The sequence below is a fragment of the Mus pahari genome, chromosome 13 (assembly GCF_900095145.1).
Source record: "Mus pahari chromosome 13, PAHARI_EIJ_v1.1, whole genome shotgun sequence".
NCBI classification, from domain to species: domain Eukaryota; kingdom Metazoa; phylum Chordata; class Mammalia; order Rodentia; family Muridae; genus Mus; species Mus pahari.
The window spans coordinates 38364457-38377905 of record NC_034602.1 but is presented as its reverse complement, the minus strand read 5'-3'; the positions used below and the strand labels follow the sequence as shown (position 1 = coordinate 38377905).

The 13449-nt window shown below is 37.0% G+C and overlaps 1 protein-coding gene across 9 annotated transcripts in view; it reads left to right on the top strand.

Annotated features, from left to right (window-relative positions):
• Positions 1-13449, top strand: part of Lcorl (ligand dependent nuclear receptor corepressor like) — a 144971-nt gene that overhangs the window by 32320 nt on the left and 99202 nt on the right. For all 9 annotated transcript variants that reach the window (XM_021211078.2, XM_029545458.1, XM_029545454.1 and 6 more), the window contains exon 2: positions 7376-7441. In XM_021211078.2, coding sequence (XP_021066737.1) covers positions 7376-7441 — 66 coding nt within the window. The remainder of the gene's footprint in view (positions 1-7375; positions 7442-13449) is intronic.

The following is a 13449-nucleotide window of genomic DNA, read 5'->3' as shown; positions in this document are numbered from 1 at the left end:
AAGTCACCAAAACCAGGTTGGAGAAATGAACAGCCTTTTAACCAGACCATTGTAGACAAGTTATCTGCATATTTTTATAGGGGAGGCCAGCTAAGGAAGTCAGACCACTTCTGTCAAGTCTTTGTTGGTAATCACTTAAAGAATTTATAGATGGACAGAAGACCAACAAGCAAAAATTTTATATTGTTGAGGATGTAATTGAAAAAAACAGATAATGTTCATTCCAGGGAAAAACCATGTGTGCAAGAGCCTTGCCAGTGAGGACTGTGTTGGGATTAGTTGAGATAGTGTTTCTTATGGGCTTGCATGTTGATAGGGGGAAGTATAGTGGGATCATAGCCATTTTTTATGGTAAACCAAATACCAGATTATAATTATGCTTTGAGTACATGGAGATTACCGATTTAACATTAGGCTATGTATAGTGGGATAAATTTTCTCTTAACAATCAAATACTATCATGTGCCAGTCATGTAATCAGAGTTGAGAAGACTGAACATTCTCAGGGGCTTTGCACTTGGCAGTGATTTTCAAGATCCTGAAGAGCATCTGGGAAGACTGGGGTCCCTTTTCTTCCTGATTAGATGAGAGGGGACATAAGGAAGGGATAATGAGAGTTGGCCATGGTCCCTAATTCCCGACTTCCTGGCTAGTTACCCTTTGTCATTTGTAGAAGAATGAAATTAGATCCACATCTCATCCTATACAAAAATCAACTCAAAATGAATCAAAGACCTTAAAATAAAAGTTAAATATTTGAAACTACTAAAGGCAAACTTAAGAGAAATGCTTGAAACTATAGGGATAGGCAATGGTGTTCTGAATAGGACTCCTGTAGCTCAGGAAATAGAATTGAGAAATGGGCTATCATGAAATTAAAAGCTCTGGCAGTAAAGAAAACAGTTAACAGAACGAAGATAAAACCTGCATGAGAGCAGAAAAATCTTTGACAACTGTTCTTCTGATGGGACTAATACCAAAACATATAAAGAACGCCAAACTCAGACATCCAATAAGTAAAATTCAGTCAATAAATATATAAACTGAACAGATACTTTTTGATAGAAGTAAAAATGGCCATCAAATATATGAAAACATGTTTTGACATCTGTCTTTCAGGAAAATGCAGATTAGTACTACATTATATCATCTCTTATAAGTCAGAAGGACTGTATCAATAAAAAAAAATTGTTGGTGAAAATACCTTTAAAAAGGAACCATTATGCACTGTTAGAAAGTGAATTGGTCTAGACACCATGGAAAGCAGTTTGGAGTTCCCTCAAACAAACAAACAAAAAACACTAAAATAAAGCCACCATGTCCTTTAGCTATACAACTTCTGAGTGAGTCAGTCAGCATAAAATACATACCCCACACACATGCCTGTGTGAGTCAGATAACAGAACTTGTAGAATGAATCTCAGTCAATCTCTCTCTCTCTCTCTCTCCCTCTCTCTCTCTCTCTCCCTCTCCCCCTCCCCCTCCCTCCCTCCCTCCCTCCGCTCCCTCTCTCTTCTGTGTTTATATATATATATAAACACATACATGCATATGTCATATATATATAAATGTATACACACATGGCTAAAGCAGCAGAGGTCATGGCCCAGATTAGAGGAGTCTTCCTACCTCAAAGATTCAAATTAGAAATGGATCTTTACTTCAGATTAAGCAAAAATCCCTCAAATTTGTGCTCCTTCCTTTTTAGTTTTTAGTTAATTCCATATGTGTTCAAGTTTACAAGTAAGAATAATCACCACAATACTTAATGTTTATTGGACCACAATTTACACGAGCCAAGTTATGAAACCTGCTTAGGATCCCATTAAAGGACAAAGAGGTGTGTGTGTGTACATATACACAATCATATATATAGTAATTATTCAGGCATAAAGAAGATTAAAGTTATGTTTAGAGGAAAATAGATGGAACTATGATATCTAGCTAATAAATAAGCTAGACTGTCTTAGTCCCTGAAAAGACACCATGACCAAAGCAACTCTTATAAAAGAAAGAGTTTCAATTGGGGGCTTTTAGAGGCTTTGTTCAATATTATAGTGGAGAACGTTGTGGCACACAGGTAGATATGCATTGGAGAAGTAGCTGAAACTTCTTTATAAGTGATCCCCAGGCAGCAGAAAGACATGGGCTTCTGAAACATTAAAGCCTACCCCCAGTGACGTACTTCCTCCAGCAAGGCCACCACACTTGTTCCAAGAATGCCACACTTCAAATTTGTTCTTCAAACACTTCTACTCCCTGGTGACTAAGCATTCAAATCTTTGATCCTATTGGGGGCCATTTTATTCAGACTAGCACATTCCACTCCCCAGCCCCAATGGGGTTATAGCCATATCGTAATGCAAAATGCATTCAGTTCAAAAGTCCTCAGGATCTTTTAGCCTCGACACTGTTTGAAAGTCCAAAGTCCAAACTCTTCTGAGACTCCAGGCTATATCTTAACTGTAATCCTGTAAAATCAAAATCAAAAAACAGGTAACACTTTCAATATCCATTGGCACAGAATATACATAACCATTTCAAAAGTGATGAAAGGAAGCATAGTAAAATACCATACCAAAGCCAGATTGAAAACCAGCAGTGCAAACTCCAGATTCTGCATCTCCATGTCTGATGTCAAATTGTTCTTGAGAACTCCAACTCCTTCCAACTTTGTTTACTACAACACATTTCTCTCACTTGGGCTGGTTCTAGTCCTTGTTCACAGCTCTTATTGGCAGGTAGCTCACAACTCTGGCATCTCTAGCATCTTTGGGTAGTAGCTCTAACACAATTCAGGCTTTACCTTCACACCTTCATACATTGGACTCTCCAGGCCTTCATGCAAGGACAGCCCTGACACATACATGCCTGGCCTCAGTAGCTTTCCTTAGGCCCAGAAGGAGATTCCACTACTGCTTTCTTGTATTTTCCTTGATAAAGTCAGAACCACTTGGCTGATGATGCCAACTGAGTTCTGCTGCTAGTTAGGGCTGGAACTTGGCCCATAGTTTTAATTACATTTTCACAAGCTTTCTGTTGTTAGTGGTTTTGTTCACTGCTTAAACTTTCTTTTAATATCTTTTCACAAATTGGAAGCTAAGCATGGAGGGGTCTTACTCTGAGGTTACCACTCCCTTTATCTCATTTATCATCAGGCTTTTTAAACTTTTTATCTTTTTGAGCTTAGCTTGAGGACTTAGTTCCATTACATTTCTTGGTGCTCCTCTTCTCCTCAAACTGTACATTTTATATTTCTCTTGTCAAGACTGCTCTTTTTTTTTATTATAAATCTCCACAAAAGTGATTACTAATAAACCACATAACAGAGTCATAATAGGCTGTCCTGAAGTCTACTCTGCCAATGAGATTAATCCAAAACTCTTCAATTTAGCTTCAGACCGATTTTTAGAATAAGGACAAAAAGCAGCCACATTGTTTCCCAAAATATAACAAGAATGATTTCTAGACTACTTATTAATACTCTTCCTTTGAAACTTCTTGAGCTTGCTCTACATAGTTCAAATCACCTTCAGCACCATTCTCTTAGTAGTATGGCCCATAAAGTCCCACTCAAAAGCATTTAATGGCTTTTCTAGTTCAAAGTCTACATTCAACCAGTAAGCAGCATGGTCAAGCCTGACACAGCAATACCCTATTGGTACCAACTTCTGACTTGTTACTGTTCTGTTGCTGTAAAGAGATGCCATGGCCAAGGCAGTTCTTAGAAAAGCATTTAATTGGTGGCTTGCTTACAGTTTCAGAGACTTAGTCCATTATCATCATGGCATGCAGCATGGCAGCACAGAAGACCTGGTCCTGGAGAAGTAGCTTAGAGTTCTACATCCTGGTATGCAGACAATAGGAAGGAAAGAAAGAAACATTAGGCCTGGCATGGGCTTTTGAAACCTCAAAGTTCACCCTCTAGTGACAAATTTTCTTGAATAAGGCCACACGTCTTAATCATTTCAAACAGTTCTACTCCTGGTGACTTAGCATTGAAATATATGAGCCTATGAGGGCCATTCTTATTCAAACTACCACATTAACTAAGACAAATACTGTCTTTTCGCCTACCTGAAGAATCTAAGGAAAAGGAAAATAGGGGCCATTAGAAGGGGACTGGTCACAGGCATAGGGAATGTACAGGCAAGAATAGGTAATTTGTAGTAAAAATAGAATACTTTCCATACAGGCTTGCCATGATGAAACTTGTAAAACTACTGTGTCATAAAGGAAAACAGCTATTTATTACAAAATATTTTGCTATCTGGGATGGAGAATGAGAAGAAATATAAATGAAACTAATGTGAAACAAATAAGGAAGTATATATAAACAAAATTAAAGAAAAAACGTTTATTTATTTGGAAGGCGGGTACCATGTCACACATACGGAGGTCAAAAGGCAACTTTTGGGAGTCAGTTCGCTCCACTATGTTGTTTCTAGAGATCAATTCATATCATCAGTTTTAGCTTCAAACTCCTTTACCCACTAAACCATATTACTGTCCCTATAAACCTATTCATATCTGTTTTTTTATTCAACTTTTTGTGTTTGTGTTCACATATGTGTGAGTGAAACCCCAAGGTTGCTCAGTTGCTCTCCACCTAGGTATGGTTTCTTAGTGAACCTGGGCTTTGCTGTTTTCTCTTTCTCTCTCTCTCTCTCTCTCTCTCTCTCTCTCTCTCTCTCTCTCTCTCTCTCTCTCTCCCTTTGTTTTATTTGTCTCTAGCTCTCTTGGATGCCCTTGTGAATAATTGTTTTTCATTTGATATATTGGTTTTTATCTTCTCAAATTTTATTAAAAACAAAAATACTAAACTGAAAGCTATAATAACATATTCAGAGGACCTAGTGCAGACTCGTTTCAGACATGCGCTTACTGGAAGCTTTGTTTGGTAACATAAGATGGTGTGCAGCCTCTTTTTGTGTGTCAGCTAGACACAAGCTAGAGTCATCAGAGAGGAAGAAGCCTCAGACTCCCATGGCTTGTTTTGGTTGCCTCCCAGAATATGAAGGTGAAGCACTATAGCTGAAGATACCACATATTTTGGACACAGAATTTCTAGGAATTTAGCTGGAACCAATCTGAATGCCTTCTCCCTGAGGTTCAACTCTTTATAGTATCAGAAGGTGGTATGTAAACTGCCAAGAGAGAGGACCAGTCAGTTGTTCTACCCAGATGTAAAGCCTACAAATCACACCAAATGGATCAGCATATTCACAGTGGTACAATAGCAGCACTTAGATCTTTGACTAACCAACAGCTATCTAATTAGACTTAAAGCCCATTTAACTGGAGATAGAAGGCAAAAACCTCTGCTATCTGATAGTGTCTTCTATATATGACAAGAAGCTCATAACATATGGCTACATGAGCGAAATCAGCATAATGACAAATACAAGTTACATGCCAGTGTAGATAATGAAAACCCCATTCCACTCCTGGCTGATAAACTGTATAGATAGATGGTCAATGCCTGCTGAGAGGATGAGAATATGATACTTCCTTGGACAGACTTCCATATACAATCCAATTTCTCTTGGTCCAACAAATGTATGAAGAAACAGAGCTAAACTGACTCAGTATGCTTATATACACATGCATGCATATGCAAATAAATATGCATATGTATATGTAACAATAATACCTAAAGAAGAGATTATAAATAGTGGACACAGGAGGAGTTAGAGAGGGAAGTCGGAGGGTGAAGAGTGATGTAGATATAGTACTCATTAAGTTTTCAAAAAATAAGAATTGTAGGTAGAATGATGGTCCAGTAGCACTATACTGGAGCTAAAACAAAACCAGAAATCCCTGCCATGATCTCATATTTTAGTGTAACTTTCTGTGGTTGCAATATTGAGTTTATAAATAAGAGTTCTTACTGGTTTGTTATAACTAGCTACACTATTCAGTAATATAACTTGCTGTACATATACATAACATGAAATCCATAGGTGATATGCTCTAGGTTTGTGCAAGTACACTCTGAATGTTCACATAAAAACAAAGCCACATAACACATGTCTCAATTTACCCCTGCTACTGGGTGACACATGGTTAGTCTAGGCTGATTTCTTACAAATTAATATACATATAAGTGTAACACGAAGTAGACTGAGCAGATTGTATTTATATATTTATGTTTTTATGTAGAAAAATATATGTGACAATGACAATACATTTTAAGAAAAAGCTATAAATTTGACAGGAGGTCAGGGGAACATGGGAGAGGTTAAAGGGAAGGAAGAAATTATGTGATATTTAAAAATTAAAATTAAGATCTGAGTAGGAATATTCTTCCATTTTCTATTAAGCAGTACAAAATGAAATGTAAGATATTTTACTTAAGTATTTAGTAAAAATCATAGAAGCGCCCTTGAGTTCTTCACATTAACCACAAGTCTTGGGAGTCTGTTGGACGTCCCTGATCAACAGTTCAAAGGGATAAGGTTACCCTGCTTGGAACCAAGAATTTTTTTAGTCAAGAGCTCTTTGGGGAACATTGTCACCCTGAGTAGCATAACTTTATTTAAAAATTTACACACATGTATATGTATTTGTAAGTAAGTATAAAGTTTGTTTGTTTTTCCAGTCATCTTTAGTGTCCTTTATCCCTGCTTTTCTTCCCCTCAATATTACCTTTTACATCTCTCTTTCCCACATAAAGTCTCCCTGCCTGATTTTCCCATTTCCCCTTTGATAGTACTTGTTTCCTACTGCGCCCTGTTTGTAGCTCCCCCCACGCTCAGCCCCTTGCACCATCATCATGTTACCTGCAAATTTCATGATTTAATTTTTCTTTACACATGACTAGTATTACCTAGTGTACCTACATCACATTTTCACTATCCATTTATCAGTGTAGAACATTTAGGCTTTTTCCATTTCTGTTATTATGAATAGAGCAGCAATGAATATAGCCAAGCAAGTATATATGGAATATGATATCAAGTTATTTGAGCATATGCCACAGAGGGTTATACGTATGTCATATGATAGATGTACATTTTGCTTTTTGAGAATTCTCCAAACTAATTTTTATTGTGGTTACACAATTTTGTAGTCGCACCAACAGTGAGTGACTATTCCCCTCTTCCCACATTCTCATCAGCATTCTTGACTTACATATTAGGTCGTGCTTGACAGTACTTTAGCTTGGGTTAATATATGCATTTCACTATTCTAATTACTTTGCAATCTTAATGCAACATTCACTATATAATTAGCTAGGTCACTTTAAACTGGGCAAAAATGACAGGTATACTATGGTAAATTATTTTTTGATTAATATAAAATTTAGAAGTTTTGATCATTTAAAAAAATAAAGCTTTTCCAGGAGCTAATATACTTTTCTCTTTGAAAACAGGTTTTGAGAGTATTTTAGAAGGGCTTTATGGACCACGGCTACGAAGAGACCTCAGTTTATTTGAAGGTAATTAACTTTTTTTATTTTAATGTTAAAACCTTCTACCCTGGTTAATAAAGTTATTCTAGTCAAACTACATATTAAATGTAAATGAATGATCACTTTGAAATTGACAGTGTTTTAAATAAATAAAATAGTACAATATTCCTCATATATTTTTTTACATGATATGTATTATACATTTTTGAAAGGCACAGTGGCTTAAAATAGAAAATAAAGTTTGTCTTCAGCTCAGTAATATAATTTTATTTTTATGTGTCTAGTATTTTATAAATTACATATCCTGACCTATTCTTAAGTAAGATTAAATTAAAAAATGACACAAATATCAAGTCAATTAAAATAATCAAATTATTAAGTTTCATAGTTAAATTGAAGTAAGTAAATATTCTATGAAATAAATATCTGCTTAAAAGCTGTTATTCCAATTTTTATTTTAATTTTTTAAAAAATTTCCATATAAGCTTATATTGTCTGTCCAGCACATTCCTTACCCCACTGACTCCGTTTTCATTTCCCTCCTCATTCCTATTAATCCACTTTGTTCCCCTAGTCAGGCAGTTTTGCATTATTTCATTTTAAAATTATTTAAAAATACATTATTTTATGTATGTAAATTCTAATGACAAATGAAAGAACATAAAATTTTGTCTTCCTGAGACAAGATGATTAACTCTGATATGCATTTTCTTTTCTGCAAATGACATAGTTCTGTCCTTTATGGCTGGAAACAACTACAGTGTGTGTGTGTGTGTGTGATATATATATATATATCACATATTATTGTTCCTCTGTTATTGGACACCTAGATTGGTTCTATAACTTATTGTGGAGAATGCTTCAGTAATCATTAATCTATAAGTATTCTTATGATGTTTTGATGTGGTTTTGTTTCTGCTTTTGTTTTGGTTTTGGTAAATATCCAAAAGTGAAGTAACTGAGTCATAAGGTAGAATGAATTTTGAGAATCAGTCATACTGACTTCTATAATGTTTGGGTTAGTTTTCATTCCCACCAGCAGTGTGTAAGTTTTGTCCATACCTCACCAGTATTTATTTTTCCTGTTTTTGAGACTTATTTTTATTTTTTTTAATTATGTGTACTACATGTGGGTATGTCCACGTGAGTGCAGATGCCTTCGAAGGCATTGGGAGCTGGAGTTAGAGATGGTTATCAGCCTCCTGACATGAGTGATCCTCTGGAAGAGCCACAAGTGTTCCTAGCTGTGCGTCTGTCTTTCCTAAGCCTGTTACTTAATTTCTTAATGACTGCTGTTTTGATGAGTAAGGTGGAATCTCAGTGCAGTTTTTTATTTTGTTTTGTTTTGTTTTGTTTCTTTGTTTTTTGGTTTTTCGAGACAGGGTTTCTCTGTATAGCCCTGGTTGTCCTGGAACTCACTCTGTAGACCAGGCTGGCTTTGAACTCAGAAATCCGCCTGTCTCTGCCTCCCAAGTGCTGGGATTAAAGGCGTGCGCCACCACCACCCGGCTCTCAGTGCAGTTTTGACTTAAATTTTTCTGATGATTCATGAGGCTGAACATTTTAAAACACTTTATTGGCTATTTGGGATTTTTGGGGGGGTTTGGGGGGGTTTTTTTGTTTGTTTTTTTAAAGATTTATTTATTTATTATATGTAAGTACACTGTAGAAGTCTTCAGACACTCCAGAAGAGGACGTCAGATCTTGTTATGGATGGTTATGAGCCACCATGTGGTTGCTGGGATTTGAACTCTGGACCTTCAGAAGAGCAGTCGGGTGCTCTTACCCACTGAGCCATCTGACCAGCCCTATTGGCTATTTGTGTTTCATCTTTTGATAACTGCACTTAATTAGTCCTTTTATAATAATTGGGTAATTTGATTTATTGTTGTGTAGTTTTTTGAGAAACTTGAATGTTGTATTAATCCTCTGTGAGATGGATGGCCTGCAAAGACTTCCTTCCATTTTGCAGGCTCTCTTTTCACTTATTTGCTTCCTTTAATTTAATGATGCCCCATTTAATTTTTAACTTTATTCCTGAGTGGCTGGAGTCCTGTTTCGCTACTTTGGTCAGGTTCATTCCAAGACTGAATGGATTTTCCTGATTTCTTAACATGTTCTTTACTGGCACATATAGAGGTTATTGGTTTATATATGATAATTTTATATTCTGCCACTTTGTTTAAAACTGTTTATCAGGTATAAGTGTTTTCTGGTAGAGTCTTCAGGATTTTTTATAGAGAGTCACACAATCCAAAAATAAGGATAATTTTACTTCTTCCTTTCCTATTTGTATCTCTTTTATTTACTTCTCTTACTGCTCCTAAGACTTTAGCCAACATTTTGAACAAGAGTAGAAAAACTGGACAACCTTGTCCTATTCCTGATTTTAGTGGAAATTCTTAAGAGTGTTTTTCCATGTATTATAATATTGGCTGTAGGGTTATCATTTACAGCTTTTATTATGTTAAGTTACTTCTAGTCCTGTTCTCTTTGGGACTTTTATAATGAAGAGATGCTTGGTTTTATGAAAAGACTTTTCTGTATCTATTAAGAAGATCACATAATTTCTGACTTTGAGTATCACAACTATTTGTTTTTTATTTGGGTGGAGCTCTTAGTGTGCTTAGGTATCTTAGGGTTTCTATTGCTCTGAAAAGACACTGTGACCACAGCAATGCTTATAAAGGAAAACATTTAATCAGGGCTAGTTTACAGGTCCAGAAATTTAGTCAATTCAGGAAGCACATAGGCAGACATGAGACTGGAGAAGTTGCTGAGAGTTCTCTATCTAGATCTGTGGGCAGCAGGAAGAGAGAGTGACTGATACTGGGCCTGGCTTGAGCTTCTGGAACATCAAAGCCTTCCTCCAATGACACACTTCCTCCAACAAGACCACACCTACCAAAAAGTCACACCTCCAGTAGTGCCACTCCCTATGAGTATGTGTGCAGGGTTGCATTTTCATTCAGACCACCACACTAAGAGTTAGTCAAGCCCCCCAAGTGCTGGAGAGATGGCAGAACAGATCCATCCTGCTAAATTAGGTGTTGAAGTAAGAGACTATCAAGAGCAGAGGGCTGGAGCATGGTATGTCTTATGAATGAAGTTTCCACACTTTGTCTCAGATGCTGATTATGTATACTAAGGAGTTTTTAGATGATGTTCTCACCTACAGTTTGTACTTTGGGAAATCAGGTTATAGATGCAGGTTCAGTAAATGGGCTTTTCTTTGTAAGTGTAGTCACAGATGCTGGCCATACCTGTGGGCAGTACTTCAGGAGTATGATTGGGAAGGCTGACTTTGCCCTTGTGTAGCCTTCCTCCAAGGTAGGGCCTAGGTCTTTGAAACTTCATGTGTTCACCTGAAGACCCAGATTTCGACCTCTATAGCTGATAACTAGTGTGTGGTTCTGATTCAGTTTATTCCTATTATCCAAAGTATTCTGCTGGCTTGGTTTCAGTTTATAGTCTTCTGATATTTTTGCTGAGCTTGCTCAGAATATAGATCATAGAACTCTTTTAACATGTTCTTGCATGGCTGCTCCAGGTGAGTGCTGAATGCCAAAACGAGATGGTTTTTTTGCCATCTCTTCTCTTCGAGTGCCAGTGAGCATCCCTAGTCTGGCTCTGTCTTCTTTCTGCTTCTTAATAGTCTCATTAGTGTAAGTATAGTGCAGATTTTCTAAGTCTCTCTGTCTTAAGCCCTGGGTCTGGCCATCTGCTGTTGGCATTCCTTTCATCGCCAGCCGTGAGCTCCCAAAACAAAGACAGTCTTCCTGCCCGGATGGACGTTTGGCTTTTTATCCTACTTTATATAATTCCCCATTTTACTATGCTGTTGAAGTTAAAGACATTTTAGTATTGCTTCCCTCCCTGTTTCCTACAGAGTCTATTAAACTATGGTTGCATATCAACTCAAGGAATCTCAGATTTTAAGTGGATAATCCAGTGAGCTTTGTCATATATTTGTCAGTTTTTATTTTTCATTTTACTTTTTTATTTTTGTAGATTTGTTTTTGCTTAGAAGGGAGCACATTTGGCTTGGTGAGTTTATGCACTGAATTTGCTCTCTGTCAGGGCATCTCTTCTGGTGTAGTTTAAGTACTTTACTGAGACAATGTTTAGATAAAAACTCTAAAGAAAAGCAATGGCTTGAAGTTTGGGAGCTGGTTGTTTTTTTGTTTTTGATTTTTATTGTTTCTATTGAGTTTGAGGATGCCATTTGTGTCTGTAATGATACATTTAAAAACTGTAAATTCCGCCCTAACTAGCATAGGTTCTGAAAACTGTGGAGCCTTTTATTGTAATTCATCAAGGTAGGAAAGTCCTTCTTGGTAGTATTGGCAGTAATGATTTTGGTAATGAATAATAGGAAAAGGTGTTTTCATTTAATAAAAATATGTTTCTTTTTTATTTGGAGTAGATTTTCTTTCTCATAATGGATCATTCTTACACTTTCCCTCCATCTGCCCCTCACACTCCTCTCCACTTGCTCTCCCATCCAGATGTGCTCCTCTTCAGACTCATTAGAAAACAAAGAGGTTTCTAAGGAGCAATAATAAAATATAAAACAAAACTTAACCCATCAAATTACACAAAACAGACAGAAGGAAAAGAACCCAAAGAGAAGGTACAAAAATCAGAGAGCCACACATTCCTGTATCCAGGAAATTGCATAAAAACAGTGGGCTGGAAGCCATAATATATGTGCAAACAAACTGGTGTAGACCCATGCAGACCCCCTGTATGCTGCCACAGGCTCTGTAAATTCATATGAGCTTGGATCCTGTTGATTTTGAGGGCTTTGTGCTGGTATTCTCCTTCCCCTCTGCTCTTAATGCTCTCCTGCCTTGTCTTCTACATGGTTCCTTAAACTCTTATGTGAGCATTTGATAGGGACATCCCATTTAGGGTTTCCTGTACCAAGGTCTCTAACTCTGCATAATATCTGCATGTGCTATTCTGTATTTGTTTTAATCTGCTATAAGAAGAATCTTGTCTAGTGCTTGCTGAGCAAGGCACTGAACTATGAATATAGCAGAATGTCAATAGGAGTTACTTTATAGCTACCTTTTTTTTTTTTTTTTTTAATAAAAATGGTATTTAGTTTTCCTCATAGGTTGGTTACCTAATCTGTTAGGTATGGGTTTCATCTTGTGGAGTGAGCCTTAAGTCAAATCAAACAGATATTAGTTGGTTACTCCCACAGCTTTGTGCTATCGTTGCACTAGCATATCTTGCATACTGGACACCGTTGTAGATCAAAGGATTTGTGGCTAGGTTGGTATTTACATTTCACTTTTGGTAGTACATAGAGTACTTTCCAATACCAAAGATATTAGCATGAATGGGTGGAGACTTTATGTAAGTACTAGCTAGAGTTCTCCATGTTCAGTGAGATGTGTAGGTCTTGTCTTCAGCATTGGAGCTTTTCTGTCAGTTTGTGAAAAGCAACCTGTAGTCTCAGCAACAGCCTGGGTTGTTTGGAGATTCTTGTGGGACTCCCTCGACCAGTGTCTCAGTCAGATATATAACCCAATCCCAGGTCTCAGAAGTTTCATGATGACAAAGAGATGACCAGTTGGAGCTCTCTCTTTTCCATCATTTGGTGATTTCATTTAGATGGCCTTCATGTGTGTGTGTATATGTGTGTGTGTGTGTGTGTGTGTGTGTGTGTGTGTGTGTGTGCACTCAGATGGCCATATTTTTAGTTGTCTCTCTCTGTATTCCTTTCTTTGCTCCCCTCCCAACTTAGTCTTCCTGTACCACTCCCCATCCATCCATCCATCCATCCATCCATCCATCCTTAACTATTTTATTTCCCTTTCCTAAACTGATCTATCCCTCTACCCCGCCCATCCTCCAGTACTTTACACTATACCTAGCCTTTGTGGTTCTACTATATCGTGATTATTATTGACTTAACCACTAATATCCATGTATCAGTGAATACATACCATATTTGTCTTTCTAGGTCTGGAGTACCTCAGTCAGGATGATATTTTTTCTTTAGTTCTACCCATTTACCTACA